A 23689-nucleotide genomic window follows, 5' to 3' on the forward strand; every position below is an offset into this window, starting at 1 on the left:
TGACTAATAATGAAATTCTTTATCATTGTGGAGAAAGGAAGGAGAAAAGTCACACATCAATAATCCATGATGTCAAGCTTCTGATGAGTAAAAATTTCCCAACTAGGAGGGATATCTCCCTCAGTTTCTGTTTTATCAATATGAATAAAAATATCTGCTCCTTCACCAGCAAGTCCTGTACTCAGAAAGAACTGACCCGAAGTCTGGGAGAACCACCAATTCAAGAGTGAAGGGCTGAAGCTTCCAAACACAGCCACTGTTTCTTGTCATGCATCTTCATCTCAGTGGTGACATGGCCACTGCCCAGGGAACCTGTGGCAGGGATCCCAAGGTGGAGCAGCTGCAGATGTCATGAACACTGTGCGGTGACAGTGGCTCACAGGTTCTGGACTCACAGCTCTGCGTGATGAGCTTCTGCCTTTAACAACTCACTGGGCTTCATGAAGATGCCTTCCATGGCTTTCCAGTAGTTGTTCTGGCTTGGCTGGGCCATGCCATGTACCTCCTTTTGCCCACTAATGGGTCGACCATATTGTTCTCCTGTGACAGACAGCAGAACTTCAGTGTAAGAATGCTTGAACCGCACCTCACCATCCCTCACCCAGTAGGGCCCATTGCAGAGCACCGTCCAGTCATCCAGATAATCGCCTTCACCTTCCTCACCAAAAGCACTCACTTCCTGAAAGACACAAACGATAGCAATATCAGCATGACTGACAGACAGGCTTGGAAGGGAGAGGGAAACAACAGGAAGAAAAATAAGGCTACCCAAAAGTAAAAATAAGAGGCTTTCCAGTGTTGTTTTTTTCCTTAGTTCCTTTTATTTTATTTTTTTATAACAGTATTTTTTATTATATTATGTTGGTCACCATACAGTACATCCCTAGTTTTTGATGTGAAGTTCCATGATTTATTAGTTGCGTATAACACCCAGTGCACCATGCAATACGTGCCCTCCTTACTACCCATCACCAGCCTATCCCATTCCCCCACCAGTGTTGTTTAAAAATAAACTGTGGGGAAAATTTTTTTAAAAACAAAAATTAAAAAAATAAACTGTGAAAAAGATAAAAAGACAAAGGACATGAAATCAGTTGCCCTAGGATTATGTTCCAAACATTTACTTTGCAAGTAATCCTGTATTTGCCTTATATTTTCTATTCTAGCCTTTCTCTTGTTATTTGACTTTAAATAGTCCTGCCTCATTCCCTTAACTACCTTTTAAGCCACCCCGTGAGCAACACAAGTCGAAAGGGGGGGATGGGCTCTGGAGACTGGCAGACCTTGAATCTCCTCTCTTTTCCATTCCTTCCTGTATAACCCCTTCATTTTCTCCTCTAAAAACTCATGACAGTATCACCTTACAGAATTAATTATGAAAACTAAATGAAATAGAGTAAATTACAGCAGAGTTCTTTCACTTCTTTTCTAATCCCCTTAAGGCCAAATATTCAGAGTTTCTATTGCAATAAAAAAGTTAATGGGATGCCTGCATGGTTCAGTTGGTTAAGTATCTGCCTTTGGCTCACGTCATGATCCCAGGGTCCTGTAATCAAGTCCCACATCAGGCCCCTTGCTCAGTGGAGAGCCTGCTTCTCCCTCTCCCTCTGCCCGCCGCTCCCCCTGCTTGTGTTCTCTGACAAATAAAAAAACCTTTAAAAAAAAAAGGTGAAAAGTCATTAAAAAGTTACTTATTCTTTCAGAAATATTAAATACATCCTAAGCTATATAACTTTAGATAATTAAAAGCATCATGTGGAAATACAATCTGTAAGACTAAAGGCAAAAGGAACTGTACATAATTAACAAATCTACTATACTTGTAATGTTTTGAGTGCAACTTTTTGTTGATTGTGTATTTGTCTGTTGCTATGGATTTTTTTTTTTTTTTAAGTAGGCTCTATGCCCAGCATGGAGCCTAACTTGGGGCTTGAACTCATGACCCTGAGATCAAGGCCTGAGGTGAGATCAAGAGACAGACACTGGGGGGGGGGGGGGGGGGGGGCTGGGTGGCACAGTCGTTAAGCGTCTGCCTTCGGCTCAGGGCTTATCCCAGCATTCTGGGATCGAGCCCCACATCAGGCTCCTCCGCAAGTAGCCTGCTTCTTCCTCTCCCACTCCCCCTGCTTGTGTTCCCTCTCTTGCTGGCTGTCTCTGTCAAATAAATAAATAAAATCTTAAAAAAAAAAAAAAAAAAAAGTCAGACACTTGGGGCACCTGAGTGGCTGTCAGTTAAGCGTCTGACTTCACAGGTACCTGGGTGGCTCAGTCGGTTAAGCATCTGCCTTCGGCTCAGGTCATGATCCCAGGGTCCTGGGATCAAGCCCCGCATCAGGCTCCCTGCTCAGCGGGGAGCCTGCTTTTCCCTCTCCCTCTGCCTGCTGCTTCCACTGCTTGTGCGCTCTCTGTCAAATAAATAAATAAAATCTTAAAAAAAAAAAAAGGAAAAAAAAGAAAAGAGAAAGCATCTGACTTTGGATCGGGTCTTGATCTTGGGGTCCTGGTATCAAGCCCTGTATCAGGCTCCATGCTCAGCAGGTAGTCTGCTTCTCCCTCTCCCTCTGCCCCACCCCCCGCTCATGCTCTTTCTCTCTCTCTCAAATAAATTTCTTTAAAAAAAAAAAAAGTCATTTAACTGACCAAGCCACCCAGGTGTCCCACAATTCTACTATACTTGTATAGGGAACTGAACAAGTAAGTGGATGACAGTGGTGGGAACCAGATATCTGTGTGGAAACTTAGAAATAAGTAAAGGGAGGAGGCTAGAATCATCTAAATGGTAATGGATTATAGTTGGAAACATCAATAGGAAGTCATGTTTAACATAATCCAGACACACGTTTATACATAAAAACATTTATATATATGTCTATATACACATACACATGCTTCTTTGCTCTGTCAGGTGAGAAGGCCTAAAAGAGACAACACGCCAGTAGCAACAAGCTCATGTAAAGGCTAAGATCATGGTTTCTAATATCATTCTCCAATAAAAGGAAACAGAACTCCTTGGAGAAACAGCTGATTCTAGGATTGGGGCAAGAAATACACAAGATGAGCCTAGAATATCTTTTAGTGCCAGAGAGAAAGAAAGGGTTAAAACACACACATACACAAAAATGGGAGTATGTCGAAAGGACACAGGAGACAAGTAAAAGAGCTCCCAATGGCCAAAGTTGGAACAATTCGAACAACAAAATAAAGGCAGTGGTACGGGATTATAGCGCGAAGTATAAAATATTCATGAGTCCATACTGATATAAATAAATGACTGAATAAATAAGAGACAAATACCCATGCAGAAGAATTTCAAATAAATTTTTTAGCTACTCTATCGAAAGGAGGGGGAGCATAATTCCCCATTCCTTGAGTGTGGGCCGTGCATAGTGACTTCGTTCCAGAAGCACAACATAGAAAGGTGGGGGGCGGATGAAAAGAATAACTTTATAGGAGAAACATCAAAAACACTATTTCAACAGTCATAAATCATGTAGATAGTATGTACCTGTGACACAATGTGATAAAAAATGGCACTTTACCCCTGTGGCCTTTCTCCTAAAAACCTTCCTAAGTCTTATCTAATCATGACAAAAACATCAAACAAATTCCAATAGAGGAGCACCCTACAGTATACTTGACCAGCATTCCTCAAAACTGTCAAGGTCATCGAAAATAAGAATTTGAAAACAAAAACAAAAAAACAAAAAAAAAAACACAAGAATTTGAGAAACTGTCACACCTCAGAGGAGTCTGAGGAGACATGACAACTAAACGTAATGTGGTACCCAGGATGGGCTCCTGGAACAGAAAAAGTACAGTAGCTAAAAACCAAGGAAATCAAAATTAACTATGGACTTTAGTTGATAACAATGTACACTTACTGCTTTATAAATTGTAGGAAATTTACCATACTAACGTTAAGACGCTAACAGGAAAAACTATGTGCAGAGTGGGGGTGGGAGGGAAGCACTCATTAAGGGGTTCATATCTCCTAAAAAGTTCAAGGCTTAAACAAAATGGCACCATACTAGGGTGCCTGGCTGGCTCAGTACGTAGAGCATGCAACTCTTGATCTCAGGGCAGTGATTCAAGCCTCACACTGGGCACAGAGCTTACTTCAAAAAATTAGTTAAAAAATAAAAATTAAAAAATGGCATAATACTCCATTTTCCTAATGTGGTTAGTTCGTATCATTTAAAATAATTTTTATTCGAAGTTTGGAAAAAGTTGTTTTTTCTATTTGAATATAGTTGACACACAATTTTATCAGTTTCAGGTGTGCAACATAGTGATTCAACAAGTCTATATGTTATGCTACACTCACTGGTCATCATACACTTTTACAATATCACTGACTATATTCCCTATGCTGTACTTTTATCCCTGTGACTTATTCATTCCATTTCATCCCATAACTGGAAGCCTGTTATCTCCCATTCCCCTTTTTTTTCTTTTTTTTTTTTTAAAGATTTTATTTATTTATTTGACATAGGGAGACACAGAGAGAGAAGGAACACAAGCAGGTAGCCCGACGCAGGGCTTGATCCCAGAATCCTGGGATCACAACCCAAGCCGAAGGCAGATGCCCAACGACTGAGTCACCCAGGCCCCCCCTCCACCCCTTTCTGTCCATCTCCCCACCCCTTTCCTCTCTGACAACCATCAGTTTATTCTCTGCATTTATAGGTCTGATTCTTTTTGTTTGTTCATTTGTTTTCTTATATTCCACATGAAATGGGATGAAATGAAATCATATGATATCTGTCCTTCTCTGATTTATTTTATTTTGCCTAATACACTTTAGGTCCATCCACGTTGTCGCAAGGCAAGATCTCATTCTTCTTATGGCTGAATAATATTCTATTGTGTATGTATGTACACCATATCTTCTTCACTCATTCATTTACTGATGTACACTTGGTTTGCTTCCATATCTTGGCTATTGTATATAATGCTGCAATAAACACAGGGGTGCACATATCTTTCCAAATTAGTGTTTTTATTTTCTTTAGGTAATACACAATAGTGGAATTACGGGATCATATGATATTTCTACTTTTTAATTTTTTGAGGAACCTCCATACTGTCTTCCAAAGTGGCTGCACCAGTTTGCATTCCCACCAACAGTGTATGAAGGTTCCCTTTTCTCCACATCCTCGCCAACACTTGTTATTTCTTGTTTTTTGATTACAGCCATTCCGTCAGGTATAAGGTGATATCGTACCATGGTTTTGATTCGCGTTTCCCTGATGATTAGTGATGCTGAGCTCTTTCCATGTGTCAACACTGGGTCTCTTTACTGCAGAATTTATCAAGATGACTTATGATATGCTAAATATACCTATTGTGTCTTTTCTCATTTCTTGATTTCATCAAGATGTAAAGTCTCTATTTTGACCAGAAACAATTTCCTTCACACTTACAAGACAAAGCCCATTCTCCAGGTCTGCACAAAAAGAACTACGCATAGAAAAGAAAGGGCTAAGAACGAAGATATCAGACAACTCAACTGAGTAATGCACAAGGAACCAGTGAGCCACAGGATCCCATCTCACCTGGTTTCCAGAAAGAGGTGAGGTGAAGTGGTGACTATGGAGGTTTCGGCCAGTGTTGACATGTGTCAGCCGGATGGGTTGGCCACATTTGATGGGGGTTCCCCTCTCACACACTGTAGCGGTCTTCCCCCGTATCCTCCAGTAACTATTGCTGTCGTCCACAGAGGTTACACCTGTCACTGACTGCTGCCCACTACCTGCAGTCCAAAAAAAAAAAAAGAAAAGAGAGTGAGCTCAACCTAATCCCTCTCTTTCCTAAGGCCAGTAATGTGCCCTATATTATAAAACAGGTTTGGAGGAGTGGAGAGGAAACCCTATGCCTAATATTTCTTCGTCTACGACATTAAAAAAATACATGAAAAATACTAAATAAGTTTATATAGTACTATTGTCTGTTATGTTATACTTAAATGTATGATATCAGAAAACGCTTAAGAATTTGCACCAAAGGGCACTAAATAAAATAACTTACGTTCATTTTTTTGAGAAACAAGTATTATGTACCTACACGCAATAACCTAGATAGCCCCTAGTATATATCAGTGTATATATATACACAAGTATTACGTACCTATATACAATAACCTGGATAGCCCCTAGTATGTCACACAATTGAAACATGGTTAATATTATTAAATGTTTACTACGTATTACAATCAAAACTTCTGTCACATTTCACAATAAAAAGGAGACCAGCTTTTGCTGTCAACTTTAATCCAACCAATCACTGCAGCTCCCGAATTCCCCGTGAGTGATCAATATGTTATAAAACTATTCATAAATCCTCTAAATTTGGTTAATACTGCCTAAAGAGATATAATTCTGGTTAAAAGGTACCAGGTTAAACACAAAGCTACAGACTTTAAAAGAAAAAGGAAAATATACAAATAATAATTGCTAGCCAGCTAATGTGTGCTGAGCACTTTCTAAATGTCAGATACCAATCCAAACCTTTTGCCCAAATATTCTTATTTGATACATGCAATATATTCTCTAAGGTAGGTATTATTGTTATTATCACCCGCAATTTACAGTGGAGTCTCAGAAAGGCTGAATAGTACACCCCAGGTCACAGAGCACTAAGACACAGTGCTGGGGTTTGAACTTAGATGGCCCAACTCTAGAACTCACACTCTTCACCACTCTACCACATGGCCTCCCCAAGAAACTTTATTTTCTGTCAAGTTGCATCAAAGACCACTCTCTCACATAAACTCCGGGGATATTCTCTTCCCTTTGCCTTCACCAACTACTCAATTCTTTAAAGGCACTCAAGACACTTTCCTAGTTACTCTCGCCTGTTCCTCCTAGCTTTGCTTTCAGTCCCCTGACCCCGCCTGACAGCCTCTTGATAACACTCACCTTTTAGCACTTAACACATTACACCTTGCAACACAGGTATCTGGGTGAATGTTTGAGGACAAACTACCAGCTTCTCTCTATTGCCTCTTTCACTCAGCTCACAATGACTCTGTAACATCTTTAAAAAAAAAAAAAAAAAAAAAGGCAAACCAAGCCTCCCTCCTTACTTCTGGTTATTGCCTTACAGCTCTCTTGGTCCTGGGTCATTGCCATGCTTCACTAAATCACGCTCTACACTTTGTGTCTTCTAATTTTTCACGTTCTGTTCAACCCTCCACTTCCTCTCCCATCGTTCAAAATCCGACAGGATAGAGTGCATTCAGGGTGGAAATGGCTGTAGTCTCCTCTCCCACCCTTAAACCTTGGGATTACCAAGAGTTCTATCCTTATCCATTCTTAAATACTTATTGGAGATCAGAACAAAAGCATTTTACATGTTTCAAAAGGTTTTTCAAGTGATTCAATCGATGCCAGATTAAGAACTACAGTGCATCCTGGGCAATCTCACTCTCCCCATATCTTTAACCCCCACCCAGAGCAATGATGTTGTACTTAACTCCACCTCAGGCTCAGCACAGACTGAATCTGGTTCTCAAATCTGGCTGCCATTAGAAGCACCTGAAGAATTTTTCAAATCTACAGATTTCTACTGTCAGCCCTCTCTCCCACATTCTGATTTAGTAGAACCAAACTAGGAAACTAGATCAAATTAAAAAGTAGCGAGCTGGACACGTAGCAAGTGTTCACCGAATGGCTGCTAGGATTATAAAACATCCCAACAATGACAACTCAGTCCTTTCCTAGTCTAACTAGTCAGACACATTTTGAGAATCACGAATCACAGACTAGCCCCCATCCTCTCTTAACTAATAGCATCATCAGTCATCCAAGAGGGAAATCTAACAATCATCTTAGATGCATCGCACATCTCACTAACTGAACTTTTTTCTCTTTTGTCAGTTTTTGTTTTCCTGTAACTTGGTGACTGGCTCACTATTCTATCTCCTGTACCTAGAATATTAGGGATGTAGTAAGATTTTGTTAAATCTATACTGAACGAATGAATCCACAATTACTAAATTATAAATTAACCCAAACCAATTTCCTATCTTAAAAAGCCATCTCTAAACGGTTTCCTCTCCCATTCCAATGAGTGCTTTAAATTCTTCACAAGAAGGGTAAAGTTTGAGTAAAAAGAGGCCAAAGGAAAAGGGCTGAAGAGCAAGTGTAAGATGCAAAACAGCTAGAACAGAAAGATATAGTCAAAGAGTGAGGTCTTGGAGTTCAAGACTTCAGAGGTACAGCACTTACTGTAATTTTCTACATGTCTGTCTCTCCCGCACTGAGTAGTGCCAGCCTGGAGTAGCTGAAAGCAGGCTTTGAAACTGGACAGATTTGGTTCGAACCCCGTCTCTGTCATTCACTAGCTGCAAGGCTCTGAGCATGCGATTTATCTGAGTTTGTTTCCTCATCTGTAAAATGAGGATAACAATCATCTCTACCTCGTAGGAATGTTATAGATCCAAAAAAGTATATGTGTAAATGTGCCCGATACGTAGCTTACCAGATAGAAGCTGGTATTATGCCCAATTCTCCGCCTCTAGAACTCAGGAACCTCCCCCGGGCTCCCCTAACCTTCCCAGACCACACCCCTCAGATTTTCTCTTGGCCCCGCCCCCTCCGGAGCCTACCAGGCCCTCCCAGCCCACCCGAACCCGGGTGGCAGTACCTGACCCATAGCGCACGTCGTGTGAGTGCAGTCGCACGTTGTGGCGCGTATTGAGTAGCTTCACCACAGAACCGCATGTAACGACAGCCAGATTGGACGCTCCCACAGCACTCCACAAACCCCCCAACAACAGTAGCGACACTACAGCCATCCTAGCTGTAGCGCAGAGACCCAGATCTTCGAAGGAAACTCGGCCCCTCCCCGGAACCGGAAGCTGCGGCTGAACCACAGAGAGGAGGAAATGAGGACGCCCGAGTCTAATCTTTATGGTTCCTTTGGCTAGAGCGGCCTGAGGAAGCCGTTAGTCCTGACGCTTCCGATCCCCAAGCTCTGTTCCCAAGTCTCTGTGACACTTACCTTCGTGAACCGCTTCGGCCAGTTTTCGCGCCCTCCTAAACGAAGCCCCGAGAGCTAGGTGGAAGAAGAGAGCAAGAAATGGCCCGCCCACTCCCAGTGACAGGGAGCCGGAAGTGACGTAGCACGTTGACGCAGCAGCGGCGGCGGTGGCGGCGGAGGGGCCGTGCGGTGGGTTCGTACTATCCTTTCCCAGTCTCGGTTCTACGACTCCATTTTCCTCGGTGGGGGCTTAGCGCACCGGAGTAGCGGCCGGCTTCAGGCAGGTAAAGTTCGAACTGGAAAGCGTGTTCCTCGAATGGGTCAGGTGAGGAACCAGGCTCTTAGGGCCTGGTTCCGTAAGGGAAGAGGTATTGGGGAGCCGTATGCGGGAAGAAGGGGGCCCCCTCGGCCTTCTCTGCTTTATAAGGGAAAAGGAGAAGGAAACCGGAGTAGTTGCCTGGAGTCTCAGAGCTTTTCCCAGCCCTGTGCTACCCGGAACCCGTGAATTGGGCGCCCTGTGTATCAACAGGCTTCCTGGGATTCCGTCCTTCTCTCGAGAGCTTGTGAAAATTGGGCCACGCCAAAGGATTTGGAAATGGAAGGGACTTGGGGCTTCTGAGTCAGGATCAGGTGATTGAATTTTTTGTTCTGGGGATGTCAAACCTACAGATCTTTCAGCAAGTAGGCCATCAGGCTAGAGGGCGATGCCAAATACCATCTTTTTCCGTATTGTTGAAAATAAAATTACAACTTTTTATAGATGGCTGCATCTATCAACCGCCTACCACAAACATCAGAACGGACTATTGAGTCAAAACTTCATTTTCCAGTTTATGCCTTTCTCTCCAGGCAGTCCCTTGAACCAGCTGGAGCAGTTCGTTTCTCTTGGTTGTTTCAAGAAATGATACTTATTTTTCTTTCAGAGGAGGCCTAAGCTCTCTGAAAATACATCCGTGGAAATTCACTGTAATATCAGAAGTAGCAAGGGAGTATTGAGTTACACTGCTGCTATTAATGAACATGGAGAGTGTAAACAGTTTTGAATTTGATTAATTTCTTCTAGAAAAAAGCTTACTTGCACTGTTTATTTGGAAAGTACTGGTTCTAAAGTCTTCAGTGTATTGATTACAAAAGTATGATTGCACCCTCATCACCTGAATTTAGAGCCTTTTTCCATCACTTGTGTCCCTTCAGCCAGTACAAATACATTCTTCTTTAGTTGGCTTGTATGGCTACTGGATTAGATTAGTGTAGTTACTCCCTAAGAGGTTTAAACCTTATTAAGAGATTAATCACGTTTAGAAGTGGTACGGTCTAGAGAGGCTGTCACGTTTCACAGTTCTCCCTCAACAGACCTTCGCAAGAAGGGAAGCCCACGTAGTATACTGGAAACAAATGGCCTTTGGAGGCAAGTAAATTTGCCCTTGCTCTCCTATGTTCTTGGTCTGAATAAATGGCGCTGTGATCAGGATCCTATGTAAAATCCTTGGATTCTTCCTCTCCATTATTCCCTGATAAAATCAATCACCCAATCCTGTTTCTCCATAAAAACATTTTCCCATCACATACAAATTATGTTCTGAAAGCTATCCCCCTCATCCCCCTCCAACTATTACCCTACTTCTTTATTTCCCTTCATAGCCACATTTCTATCTGTGTCAATGTTCTCGAATTTTATTCATTTTTCAGGCTCTACTAGTCTGGTTTCTCTTCTGACCACTTGGTTGAAGTTTCTCTGGTCAAGGTTACCAATGATTTCTTTATTGCCAAATCACATGGATACTTTGTTCTTATCTTCCTCAATCCCTGGAATATGCAACACAGTTTACTTCTGTCTTGAAACTCTCTTCTCTTGGGGCTCCTGGGTGGCTCAGTCGGTTAAGCGTCTGCCTTCGGTTCAGGACATGATCCCAGGTCCTGGGAATGAGCCCCATGTCAGGCTCCCTGCTCAATGGGGTGTCTTGCTTCTCCCTCTCCCTCCCACTGCTTATGCTCACTCACTCTCTCTCTCTCTCTCAAATAAATAAAATCTTTTTAAAAAGAAAAGAAAAACTCTCTTCTCTTGGTTTCATTGACACTTAACTCCTGGATCATCTCCATTTTTCTGGTTGCTCCTTCTCAGTCAACTTTGTTAGCCACTTTTGCTCTCTACTTAATGTCTAAATGTTGAATTTCCTTCAGAGTTTGATTTCGGGCTCTCTGCATACCTCCTCTAGATGATCCAGTGTTGTGGCTTTAATTACCATCTGAAAGGTGGCAACTGTCAAGTTCAAATCTCTAGCCCTGCCTTCTCTGTGTTCAAGGATCATGCACAGAATGTCTGTTTAATAGCTCCATTTGGATGTTTCTTAGACATCCCAAACCTAACATGACAAAAAACATTTTCATTTTCCCATCATTCCAAACCTGATCTTCCCTATCTCACTAACTAATACTGTCATCCACATGGTTACCAAAGCCACACCTCTGAGAATCATCTTGGATTCTTTTCCCTTACTACCCTCCTCCCCAAGTCTTTTGTTAAGTCCTGTCACTTCTTCCAAAATATATTTCAAATCTGTTTTCTGTTCTCTGTCCGCTTCTACCACCCTATTCCAAACCACCATCATCTTTTGTCTGGGCTACAGCAGTGGTATCCTCAGTTTTCCCTATTTCCACCCCGGTCTCCCTGCTTAAAACACTCCGCTGGTTTTCATGGCCTTCAGAGCCCCACTTGACCAGGACCCTCCTCCTCCTCCCATTCTGCTGCCTTCACCATTCTGTGGTCACACTGGCCTTAGGACATTGCCTACCATATGCCAAGTTCTTGCCCACCTTTTCTACCAGGAACCTCTTCCTACCCATTGTTGACATCTCAGCCTAAACTCACCCTCTCAGAGGTGAGGATATTTATTTCCTTCCTATTACTTACAGCAGGGCTTATTTTGTTTGTGGTTTGTCTCCTGCACCGAAGTATAGATATCCTAGGAACAAGGACTTTGTTTTCTACTTGCTTGACATGTAGCAGGCACTCATTAAATAAATCTTCGTTGAATTAGCAAGTAAACTAAGTCAGTTCGATTTAAAACCCTACAGGGGCTTCCCAGCACCTTTTAGAGTCCAAAATCTTTAACTTACCCTATCAAGATCTTTATGACTTCTCTACAACTCATTATGAACCCTGTTCCCTCTCTCTAGTCAAACTGGCCCTCACTGGCCCTGTCACCACATAACCTGGGCCTCCTGCTGGAAGTACTCTCCACCACCACCACCGCTCCTCGCATGACCACCAAAGAAGCCAGCTCCTCCCCTAGCTAATTCCTCCAGTTTTATGGTCTTTATTCAAAGTCACTTCCTCAAAACCAGAGTGGAGTCTACTCTTACAGGCTCCCATGGTACCTTTTTTTTTTCTTTTTTAAGATTTTATTTATTTATTTGACAGAGAGTTAGCCAGTGAGAGAGGGAACACAAGCAGGGGGCATGGGAGAGCAAGAAACAGGCTTCCAGCGGAGCAGGGAGCCCGATGCGGGGCTCGATCCCAGGACCCTGGGATCACGCCCTGAGCCGAAGGCAGACGCTTAACAGCTGAGCCACCCAGGCGCCCCTCCCATGGTACCTTGGTCACCAGTTCTTTAAATTACTCCTATACTTCTAGATCATGGGTCAACAAATTAAAGCTCCTTGGCCAAATTAGGCAGCTCCCATTCATTTACATAGCATCAGTGTCAGATTTTGTGCTACAGTGGCAGATCTGGCCCTCTGTGGTTTGATAACCCCTTTGCTAGGGCAGGAGCTATATAGTCCCCACTGTGTGTGGCACAAGACTCAGTAACTTACACTCACCCTGTGTTGCAGGGATTCTGATTCTGTTTACATATTTCAATTGTTTCTGCTCCTCTTTTGTCCTTATCCTGCAAGGAAGTGTGGAAAGAACAGGGATAACTTGTATTTTTAAATTACTTATACATTTGTCATCATTAACAGTAATGCTTTTTATAGTTTGTTATTGTAAAGATCCTAAGAGGGGCGCCTGGGTGGTTCAGTCGGTTAAACATCTGCCTTCGGCTCAGGTCATGATCCCAGAGTCCTGGGATCCAGCCCTGTATCGGGCTCCCTGCTCTGGGGAGTCGGCTTCTCCCTCTTCCCCAGCCTCTCCCCACGGCCTATGCTTTCTCTTGTTCTCTCTCTCTCTCTCTCTCTCTCTATCAAATAAATAAAATCCTTAAAAAAAAAAGGAAAGATCATAAGATTGTTATTTTCTATAAATGTATAGTGTGCATGTTAAAATGACGATAGGTAGAGTTAACGTTTTCTGTGTTTTCTTTTGTTTTAAGTAATCTCTACATCCAACGTGGGGCTTGAACTTACAGCCCTGAGATCAAGAGTAGAGTTACATGCTCTACTGACTGAGCCAGTCAGGCACCCGTAACTTTTTCTTTATTTTAACATCTTGATTTGGTTTGATTAGGATTTTTCTTAAAGAGTTCTGAATTTAAAAGAAATTATCTTAAGTGGATTCTGAATACTCCATTTATTAAACTTTCAGGTTTTTGAATTCCAAACTGGGTCACTTAGGAACACTTTTGGAGTAGTCCTAGGCTTTTGCTCATAAAATACAGAACGTCTTAGATTTGAAACTCCACACCAGACTTGCGGGCTGTTCCCCATACCACTAGGCCCTTTCAAAACTAAGCCTTTGCTCATGTTCCTTTTTCCAGGTTATTCTCTTAACTCCTCTCAACTCAGGCATCACCTTCTCTGAGGCATTCCCTGACATCTCTCTCTCCTCATATTGCTCCCATAGTCTTGATACATAACTATAGTATTCGTTATTCATTATGCTTTGTCATAACTTTATTTACAAGTTTTTTGAGATAGATTGTGAATTCTACCAAGATAAAAAGCATATTTTACTCATTTTTATATACTCAAATCCCAACACAGAGCTTAAGCCTAAAATATATATATATATTTATATATTACATATATGTATAATATATAAATGTTAATTGAAGTTGGCAGTGGAGGGAATTAACAGACATCTTTTTTGCTCTAGTCTCCTTTTAATTTCCTCCTACATCATCTTGTTCAAAAGGAGGGACTGCCGAGGGCCTCCCTGTGGCAATCTGATCCCAGCTCCATTCCTCTTCCAGAGAATGTCATGGTAACGGCCAGCCTCTCCCTTTGAGCCATGTCTTGTACTGCAGCTGTGCTTCTGCCTGGAGAAACTTCCCTTCACTACCCGTGCCCCTTCTAGACCTGTTTCAGTAGCAAATTAACTTACGGTCTGAATGTGGGAAAATTCAAGAGCATAAGTACTGAGTAAAAAATCTGAACTCTGCTGGGCTCATCTCAGCTATCATACATGAATAATCATACGCTAATGAAGAGCATTTTTGTTCGAGAATAGCTGCTGCTCGCCAACCTCAGCCTGCAGTGCTGCTGCAGCACCCTCCGCACATTTAGCTCCTGCGAGTTGCAGCAAGTCAGGCTTGCTTCTGGCACACCTCTTTTAACTGAAAGGCTTGGCAGTGAGCTAGACTGGAAGCGTTCCCCCTGCTCTAGCACAGCGTGTACTGTATTGCTAACCTAGGGAATGGGAGGAAAGCTGCGTGTAGCACAGAGCACCAGCTGCCCCCCGGGACGGAAAAAAGCTGTTGTTTTGATCAGGTAGGCTGTCTGTTTCTCTCTGTTAAGTAGACCGGAGGGCATCTGGTCTGCAGGAGCTGGCATTTAATGTGAAGATGTTGAGGCCTTATAAGACTGAATTTGTGGGTCTGATAGCCTAATTAAAGCAAGCCATGTGTGGGGGCTGCTGTACCCAAATCTATTTTTAATGGCTCAGTTCAGGGCTGGGGCGGGGGGGGGGGGGGGGCATGATGTCAGGATTCAAATTAGAGCACCAAATTTAATTAGCAGTTTTAGATACTCACTTTCTTCAGTACTCAAAGTAAATTACCTCAAGGACACAAGTCTTGGGGGGCAAAAAAGCATCAGTCTAAGCGCAAGACTTGTATCACCACCCTGTGGGGCGTGTCACAGCTATGTGGTATAGCAGCTCTCAAACGTTTTGATCTTAGGACCCCTTTATACTCTTAAAGATGATTCAAGATTGCAAAGACGTTTTGTTTATGTGTGTTGTATCTGTTGATGTTTATGAGATGTTTATATTTTGATGTTTACCAGATAAATTAAAATTGGGTATATTAATTCATTTTGAAACAATAATAAAACACCACCAAAAAACTAATTATTTTGCAGTGTACAGGTATATTAAATTATCACATTATACACATTAAACTTACACAGCGTTTTATGTCTATTATATGGCAATAAAGCTGGGGGAAAATAATAAGGTCACTATTTTAATATAAATAATAATGCTTTTTATGAAAAACAGTTATAATCTTCAAAACAAAAGTAGTGAAAATAACATTGTTTTACTTTTTTTTTCCCAAATCTTTTTAAAGATTTTATTTATTTGAGAGAGAGTGTGTGTGTGCAGGAGTGCAAGGAGTGGGGGGAGCAGAGGGAGAGGGACAAGCAGACTCCACCTGATGCGGGGCTCAATCCCACACCCTGAGATCACAGCCTGAGCTGAAACCAAGAGTCAGACTCTTAACTGACGGAGCCACCCAGGCACCCCCATATCTGTTTAATGTCTCCCTTAATAGACTACAGCTGGATTTTCATACCTGCTTTTGCATTCAGTGTTGTGATACTACACATCATATTACTTCTGGAAAACTCCACTGTACACTCATGAGAGAAGGGAGGAGGTGGTCCCCTGACCACACTTGGAGACCTGCTGATATATTGGAAACAACTATACAGCTGTGACTTCGGAGTCAGACACACTTTAACTCAGACCTCAGCTCTGGCGGTTGATGTTTGTATCAGCTTGAACAAGTGACTTTGTCTCAGAGTCTGTCATCTCCTTTGTTGAATGGAGAGCGTGCGCTGTAACTCTAGGACAGTGTAGGGGTTAATAGGTATCCCTTAAGTGTCTGGAACTTGGTGGGTGTGTGATTTCTGTTCCTCTAGGCACTTTTTTTTTAGTTGCTTTAAGGAAAGGCCTATATTAGTTTCGCTTGGGTTTTGTGTGAGTGTTGTGGGTTGGTTTGTTTCTAATTCTCTTCCTGTGCCTGTTCTCTACATATAATACATAAAATTGTTCTGTGGTCCTTATTTGTTTTCATATCATTCTCCCTCTACCAGAAGTCAGCTCCTCGATAACAAACAATCGTGTTTCTCCTCCAATCCCCAGGTCCTAGCAGAATGTATGTACATGGCAGGCATTCAGTAAAGCTTGAATGGCATCTGAAACCTCAGCCTGAAATTGAACATAAGACCACATCATTGCCCCTCCCTTTCCACCAGAGCCCAGTACATTCAGTTTTGTTTCCTTGAGTTCAGTCAATCTTAAATTAATTGGTTGTGGAATCAGTTGATATCAGTAAGGGTAATTTTCAGAAAAATAGCACTGAAGGCTCCTTCTAGAGCTCAGACCATTTCAGGTATCTGTTAGCCAGCCTCCTCTCTTCTCCCATCCCGCTGCCATCTTTCCCTGGGAAGGCGGCAACAATATGAAAAAGCAGATAATTTATTTAACAGATATTTAGCTGTTCCTATTTTGTGCAGAGCACCTAGAAGGATATAAGTTACTTGGTACAGAATCACAAAGTGCCTTCTGATGCCTCTCATGTTGCCATCTATGTTTTCATGGTTTTTATTAGCCCTTCCATTAGATATGATCTCTAACATCCAGAAGCTTATGGTCTTAGGTGTGGAAAATGGGCACATACACAGTAGACCATAACTCAGGACAATGCAAGGACTGATGCTGAGTTTATTAGCAGCCAGCTTCAGGATTCCAGAAGAGGATCTTGATGTTACAATGTGTGTGATGTGTGCTGTTTTTTAAAGTCCTACGAGGTGTGGGGCACCTGGGTAGTGTAGTCACTTAGGCATCCAACTCTTGGTTTTGGCTCAGGCCCTGATCTCAGGGTCATGAGATCCAGCCCTGCATTGGGCTCCATGTTCAGTGTAGAGTCTGCTTGAGATTCTCTCTCCCTCTCCTTCTCTCTTTCAAATAAATAAATAAATCTAATAAATAAGTAAAGTCCTACAAGGCCCAGGAAACTCCATGTTATGGTTCTGCCATTTCCTGGCTCTGGATGAGTCTGAAAGTGGGGAAGTAGAAGACGAAGTTGGGGCTGGTTGGTGCAAAATTACAGACTGCTAAGGAAAATTAGGCCCAAGATTCAAATTCAGACTCAGTTAACGTTTCTTGAAACCGTAAACTTGGTTCTTTCCCCTGTGTCATGTTATAGTCTCAGCTACTCTACAGGGTAGGTAGTGCTGTTCCTGTTTTCCAGATGAAGAAGTTGATATCCAGACAAATTCAATAATTTGCTTAGTTTGTATATCTGGTAGATGATGGGACCAGATTTTGATCTCTACTCTTAAGCCCAGCAATCTTCGTATTTAACTGTGTTGCCTTTATTTTGTAGGCCATGGAAGTCACTTTCAAAGTGTTTTTTTGCTGGGGAGGTAAATGGTAAAAATAGAGTTATGCTTCTAATGTTTCTAAAGAGACCCCTTTTCCACCCAAATGATCCCAACCAGTAGTCACACAAGTGGCTCAAGTTCATGAAATGTCGTTTTAATCTGTTGAAAAGAATTTTCCTTTTGACTCTGTCAGTAGCCAGGTGTAGTGTATCTGAAAGTGCCTGTCATTAAGTTGGCAGTTGTTTCCCAAGTTTCTTGTAAGCAAGTCATATAATCTCATTGCTACCATATCCCTACCTATATAATCATTCCTACACTAATTTCTTTCCTCATTCACCCATTCCTGCCCCCAAATGGTAAGTGAGATAAAATTATTTGTTATATAGTGGACCTTTGAACAATGCAGGGGTTAGGGGCACTGGCCTCCCCCACAAAAATCTGCACGTAACTTCTGACTCCCCGAAAACTTTACTAATACCCTACTGTTGGCTGGAATAACATAACATAACCTAAATAGTCTATTAACACATTTTTGGATGTTATATGTACTATATACCATATTTTTAAAGTAAGCTAGAGAAAAGAAAATGTTAAAATCACATGGAAGGGGCGCCTGGGTGGCTCAGTCGGTTAAGTGTCTGCCTTTGGCTCAGATCGTGATCCCAGGGTCCTGGGATCGAGCTCCGCATCAGGCTCCCTGGTCAGTGGGGAGTCTGCTTCTCCCCCTCTTTCCTGCTCGTGCCGTCTTTCACTATCGCTGTCTCTCTCAAATAAATAAAATATTTAAAAGAAAAAGAAAGTCACGGGGCGCCTGGGTGGCACAGCGGTTAAGCGTCTGCCTTCGGCTCAGGGCGTGATCCCCGTGTTATGGGATCGAGCCCCACATCAGGCTCCTCCCTGTGAGCCTGCTTCTTCCTCTCCCACTCCCCCTGCTTGTGTTCCCTCTCTCGCTGGCTGTCTCTATCTCTGTCGAATAAATAAATAAAATCTTTAAAAAAAAAAAAAAAGAAAAAGAAAAAGAAAGTCACATGGAAGAGAAAATACATTTACAGTACTTTATGTGTTTATCAGAAAAAATCTGTAAGTGGACCCACGCAGCTTAAACTTGTACTGTTAGGAGTCAGCTGTATAGAAAGAAGTCCACCCAGCATAATCAGTCGTCTTTTTAAAGGCATGTGGGAGAGGAGTAACCATGGGAGGAGTGGCAAATGGATGCGATGAAGCCATCTGATTCTCACTGTCTGCTCCTAGGTGGGGGTGACTGAGGGGGCAGAGCAGTGGCACGTGGCTGAAAGGCTGTTTGTGGAAAGGTTTAAGGGCCCTCTGTAAAGTCGTGTGTCTCATTTTTTTTTTATCCCCATCTTCCTTCCTTCCCTAGTCATCTTTAGGCAGGCCGTGAGAAGCTGCAGCCATGTCTGATTTTGTGGAAAGCGAGGCCGAGGAGTCAGAGGAAGAGTACAATGATGAAGGCGAAGTGGTGCCCCGGGTCACCAAGAAATTTGTGGAAGAGGAGGATGACGGTGAGGAGGCCCCAGCCTCAAGCTTCTCCCCACTATTGCTAAGCTTTGGATAGTTGGATTCTTGCTGATGAGAGGCTCAGGCTGAGCACAGAAGTTATCACACATGAGGTACCAGCTTGAGACTTTTCAGTAATTTATAGAAAATACTTACTGAGCATCTGTCTGCTGTATGCCAGGCACTGTGCCTAGAGCTAGAAATATAAAATAAAGACCCTATTGTCATGGAGTTTACAGTAGTGGGAGGGGACAGACAGTAAACAAACAAATAAATACATACCTAATGTTTTCCTCTTTTAGAGACCTAGCAGTGTTGGTCTTTATGGGCCCAGTTTCCTATTTCTCTGGCCAAACTCAACCATTAGGATCCTCAGCAGAGTAGAACCACGAAATGGCTTTAAAGACAGAAAGGTAAATGTAAGTTTTAGCAAAAGAATTCTGGATAAAAGAAGTAATAGAGCCACTGAATTTATAAACTAAGAGGAAAACAAAGACTGTTGGTGGCTCTAAAGCCCCTAGTATGAATTTGAAGAGCCCAGGTAATTGGGAAGATAATCCTGCCTAAAGACAGTTGGTGAACATAGAAAGGAGATCATCCTTTTCCAGATGCTGCTGCTTTAAGTCAGCGGCCATGTTTTCCATCTTTAGATGAGGCTGAAAAGTTACCATGGCACCCGTATCGTTAGCTTTAGAGCAGAGAGAGAATCACAGTTAAGCAGATGGCCCCACCCCACCCCAGCTCGTTACCCAAACTCCATGCCTCAAACATGCATGTTTTCCAGATGAGGAGGAGGAGGAGGAGAACCTAGATGACCAGGATGAGCAAGGCAATCTGAAAGGCTTTATCAATGATGATGACGATGAAGATGAAGGGGAGGAGGATGAGGGTAGTGACTCTGGTGATTCAGAAGATGATGTTGGCCACAAGAAGAGAAAACGCAGTGAGTAGTCTCTCCTCAGTCAAGCGAGGCTGGGGTGGAAGTTGCAGTGGAGATGGGGCCTCCCTGTCACCATGGGTAACACTTTGTTTTCTCCAGCATCTTTTGATGACCGCCTGGAGGATGATGATTTTGACCTCATTGAGGAGAATTTGGGTGTCAAAGTCAAAAGAGGAGTAAGTGTCATTCTTTGTCTCTGTCCCTGGGGATGCAGGAAAAGGCCCTTGAAATTCAGAGCTTTCTGGGGGATGAGGCCTCTCCAGAACGGTTTGGGAAGCATCAGAGAAGAGGAAGTTGCTCCGTGTCCTTGGGCCGTGGAAACTAGATTTGCATCCCAGATCTGGGTGCCTGTTAGAGAAAGGCTGGTCGGAGTTTCAAGGGTGGGCCTTGGTGCTGAAAGAACATCACTTAACATGTTCTTTGCCATCTCCCTTGGTCAGCGGAACTATGGTGGGAAAGTGGGAGTGAGACTAGAAAGCAAGCATCTTTGTACCAGCCCCCTCAGACCCTGATGAGACAGGTTTTCCCACCCCTAGCAAAAATACCGACGTGTCAAAAAAATGTCAGATGATGAGGATGACGACGAGGAGGAATATGGCAAAGAAGAACATGAAAAAGAGGCTATCGCAGAGGAAATATTCCAGGATGGGGAGGGGGAAGAAGGGCAGGAAGCCGTGGAGGCCCCCATGGCTCCTCCAGAGGAGGAGGAGGAAGATGATGAAGAATCAGGTATGTGGCCTCAGGCAGGGAAGCCTGGGTTTGGGTGGCTGTTGGGATTGCCTCGCCCCTACGAGCAGGGTGGGAAACCATTCTTTAGCTACAGGCCCCCAGAGTTTGACAGAAGTTCATTTCCAGGAGCCTCCCTGCTCTTCTCACTGGCCACTCACATAGTGGGAACTAAAGCCATGCAGTCCTGGCTCATGCCCTGCCTCTGAGTACTAATCCTTCCTTCCCTGTGCAGACATTGATGACTTCATTGTGGATGATGATGGACAGCCTCTGAAAAAACCTAAGTGGCGGAAAAAGCTTCCCGGATACACAGATGCGTGAGTGGGGTCTGGTATGGGGTGGTGATGCAGGCATCTGAGTAGACGCAGTCAGGAAGGAGGAAGTCAGGTTTCTTTGAAAGATGGGACATCCCAGCTCTCCCCCATTTTTGGTTCAGATAAGCTTTCCTAGGCTGGAATGTTGGACAGCTCCTAGAAGCCCTGAGAGCTCTCTGCTCTTTAGGGCTGCTGTGGGCTCAGGGTGGAGTCACTTGTGAAAGCATCCGGCCTCCCTGTGCACGTGCAGCTCCGTGTTTATTCATTTATGTACTGGCCTTCTAGGTATAATTTTTTTGCAGGAAAGCTTTTGCTCTAAGGGAATACTGTAATGCCTTAGCAAAAGATGGATCCGCTGAGCAGAATGTGGACCTTTCTGCCCTGCTGCTGTTTGATCCCTGACACTGGCACATACCAACCATGGGCTTTCTATCTTCCATAAGTAAAAGTTTTCTCAGAAATATTCCCTAACTAAGCCTTTATTTCACAGTAAATATGATTTTTTAATTTACCTTTCTCTTAATCTTCCTTGTTTCCTTTGGGGCAAGTAAAGGATCTCTGCATGGGCTGCATCTCTCTCCCCTCACCAGAACCTGGGCCAACTGCCTCTTGCTGTCACCCGCAGGGCCCTGCAGGAAGCCCAGGAGATTTTTGGTGTGGACTTTGACTATGATGAATTTGAGAAATACAATGAGTATGATGAAGAACTGGAGGAAGAGTATGAGTATGAGGATGATGAGGCTGAGGGTGAGATCCGAGTGCGCCCCAAGAAGACCACCAAGAAACGCGTGAGCCGCAGGAGCATCTTTGAGATGTATGAGCCCAGCGAGCTGGAAAGCAGCCACCTCACGGATCAGGACAATGAAATCCGAGCCACTGACCTGCCTGAGAGGTTCCAGGTAAGAAAGCACCAGCTTCGGGGCGCCTGGGTAGCGCAGTCGTTAAAGCGTCTGCCTTCGGCTCAGGGCGTGATCCTGGCGTGCCGGGATCGAGTCCCACATCGGGCTCCTCCGCTGGGAGCCTGCTTCTTCCTCTCCCACTCCCCCTGCTGTGTTCCCTCTCTCACTGGCTGTCTCTCTGTCACATAAATAAATAAAATCTTTTAAAAAAAAAAAAAAAAAAAAAAAAAAAAGAAAGCACCAGCTTCTGTCCTTTTGCCAATCTGTCATCACTGTCCTGAGCCTCCTTGCTCCAAGGGTTGTAGCAGAGGAACAATCTAGCAACAATCTGATATTGAATGCTATGTAGGAAGTTGGCTTGGAACCCCATCTGACCAGGGGGTGCAGGGGTCCAGCTCTTACAGAAGGCTCTTGTACTGCTTATGGTTCTTGAAATGGCACTCTTTCTTTAGCAGATACATAAGGTGTCTACTTCGTGCCAGGACAACACTCTTCCAGGGTGCCGGAAATGTGTGTCCATGGAGCACACGTTTCTGTCCTGAAGTGGTGTGTGTGTTTTCCACAACAGATTACAGGATAAAGTCAGTCTCATTATTGTCTTATCCCCCGCAGCTCCGCTCCATCCCAGTTAAGGGGGCTGAAGATGATGAACTAGAAGAAGAAGCTGACTGGATCTACAGGAATGCCTTTGCCACACCAACCATTTCTCTGCAGGTACCCAAAAAAGATCCTTATGTTTGACACGAACTGGAAGCCACTTCATCAAGATGAAGACCTGCTCCTCCCATGCCCCAGACGTCTGTGTGCCTAGTACAGGACAGTATGAGTGTGTGTATGTGTATGAGAGATTTTTCTAGATTTCATCTGACAAGGTTATCCTTTAACATGAAACAATTTCACACGTGGTAAGACAAAACAAGTAACAGCGTTATTGCTGTTTCTTTTTTTCTTCCGGCTCTAGGAATGCTGTGATTACCTAGACCGAGGGCAGCCAACCAGCAGCTTCAGTCGAAAAGGGCCCAGCACAATTCAGAAGATTAAAGAAGCCCTGGGCTTCATGCGAAATCAACACTTTGAGGTAGCACCTCAAGCTCTCTAATGGCCCATTGGTTAGAAATTCAGCTGGGGGGCGCCTGGGTGGCTCAGTCAGTTGAGTGTCTAGCTCTTGATTTTGCCTCACGTCCTGATCTCGGGATCATGCGGTTGAGCCCCACGTCAGGCTCTGCACTGGGCGTGGAACCTGCTTTAGATCATCTCCATGTCCCTCTGTCCAGTCCCCCACCACACGCATACATGCGTGCGCTCTCTCTCAAAAAAAAGACACACACACACACACACACACACACACACACGCATCTAGGGGATGAGAGAAAGGGGAGCTACCTATCCGATGGGGAGCCCCCTTCTCCTATCCTCAGATATGGTCCCTTGGCTCAAGAGTGTGAGAACGAAAGGAGACCCCAGTGATCAGGAGAACAGCGCTACCTGTCTGCAGCGTCGTCTTCCCTGTGGAGGAGAGCCTGTGCCCTTGATGAGCCTGTGAGGGGGGTCAAGCTGCCGACTCTTGAATTTTCTAGCGCTCTTTACCCCTCTGGCAAAGGAGCTCCTAAAGATCTTCCCACTCTGGTTGACTGCAGTCTCCTTGCCATCCTAGGTGCCTTTTATTGCTTTCTACCGTAAGGAGTATGTGGAGCCTGAGTTGCACATCAATGACCTGTGGAGGGTGTGGCAGTGGGATGAAAAGGTAAGAGGGATCCATGCCCCCCTAAGAGGCTGAGGTGTGGATTGGGCACCTCTACTGCCGGAGCCCAAGCCTCCTA

At 43.7% G+C, this 23689-nt stretch overlaps 2 protein-coding genes across 5 annotated transcripts in view; one reads left to right on the plus strand and one right to left on the minus strand.

Annotated features, from left to right (window-relative positions):
* SDF2 (stromal cell derived factor 2) lies at window positions 1-9083 on the minus strand. Of its 3 annotated transcripts, none has more exons than XM_057317815.1 (4): window positions 9004-9083; window positions 8229-8389; window positions 5556-5752; window positions 1-679 (listed from the first exon to the last, which is right to left on the minus strand). In XM_057317815.1, exons 2-4 carry the CDS (start codon window positions 8335-8337, stop codon window positions 392-394), a joined length of 594 nt encoding a protein of 197 aa, XP_057173798.1. In that variant the 5' UTR covers window positions 8338-8389; window positions 9004-9083; the 3' UTR covers window positions 1-391. The 3 variants fall into 3 exon arrangements, with proteins under 3 accessions (XP_057173798.1, XP_026373505.1, XP_026373504.1); XM_026517720.4 differs by lacking the exon at window positions 9004-9083 and adding an exon at window positions 8647-8746; XM_026517719.4 differs by lacking the exons at window positions 8229-8389; window positions 9004-9083 and adding an exon at window positions 8647-8854.
* SUPT6H (SPT6 homolog, histone chaperone and transcription elongation factor) overlaps window positions 8855-23689 on the plus strand; it is a 32510-nt gene continuing 17675 nt past the window's right edge. Inside the window, exons 1-10 of one of the 2 annotated variants that reach the window (XM_026517714.4) lie at window positions 8855-9266; window positions 18851-18992; window positions 19772-19930; window positions 20027-20103; window positions 20464-20656; window positions 20889-20973; window positions 21596-21869; window positions 22482-22583; window positions 22831-22947; window positions 23524-23613. In XM_026517714.4, coding sequence (XP_026373499.1) covers window positions 18884-18992; window positions 19772-19930; window positions 20027-20103; window positions 20464-20656; window positions 20889-20973; window positions 21596-21869; window positions 22482-22583; window positions 22831-22947; window positions 23524-23613 — 1206 coding nt within the window. In that variant the 5' untranslated portion in view covers window positions 8855-9266; window positions 18851-18883. The remainder of the gene's footprint in view (window positions 9267-18850; window positions 18993-19771; window positions 19931-20026; window positions 20104-20463; window positions 20657-20888; window positions 20974-21595; window positions 21870-22481; window positions 22584-22830; window positions 22948-23523; window positions 23614-23689) is intronic. The other variant, XM_057317814.1, reaches the window with a different exon arrangement.

This window comes from Ursus arctos, unplaced genomic scaffold (genome assembly GCF_023065955.2).
Source record: "Ursus arctos isolate Adak ecotype North America unplaced genomic scaffold, UrsArc2.0 scaffold_24, whole genome shotgun sequence".
Lineage (NCBI taxonomy): Eukaryota > Metazoa > Chordata > Mammalia > Carnivora > Ursidae > Ursus > Ursus arctos.

What these genes read in the sequence shown, in the direction of transcription:
- SDF2 (XM_026517719.4), bottom strand. Translation starts at nt 8,797, where the DNA reads ATGGCTGTAGTGTCGCTACTGTTGTTGGGGGGTTTGTGGAGTGCTGTG. An exon ending in CGACGTGCGCTATGGGTCAG is followed by an intron (nt 5,753 to 8,646) that starts GTACTGCCACCC and finishes TTTGGACTGCAG; the next exon opens with GTAGTGGGCAGCAGTCAGTG. An exon ending in CACCTCTTTCTGGAAACCAG is followed by an intron (nt 680 to 5,555) that starts GTGAGATGGGAT and finishes TGTGTCTTTCAG; the next exon opens with GAAGTGAGTGCTTTTGGTGA.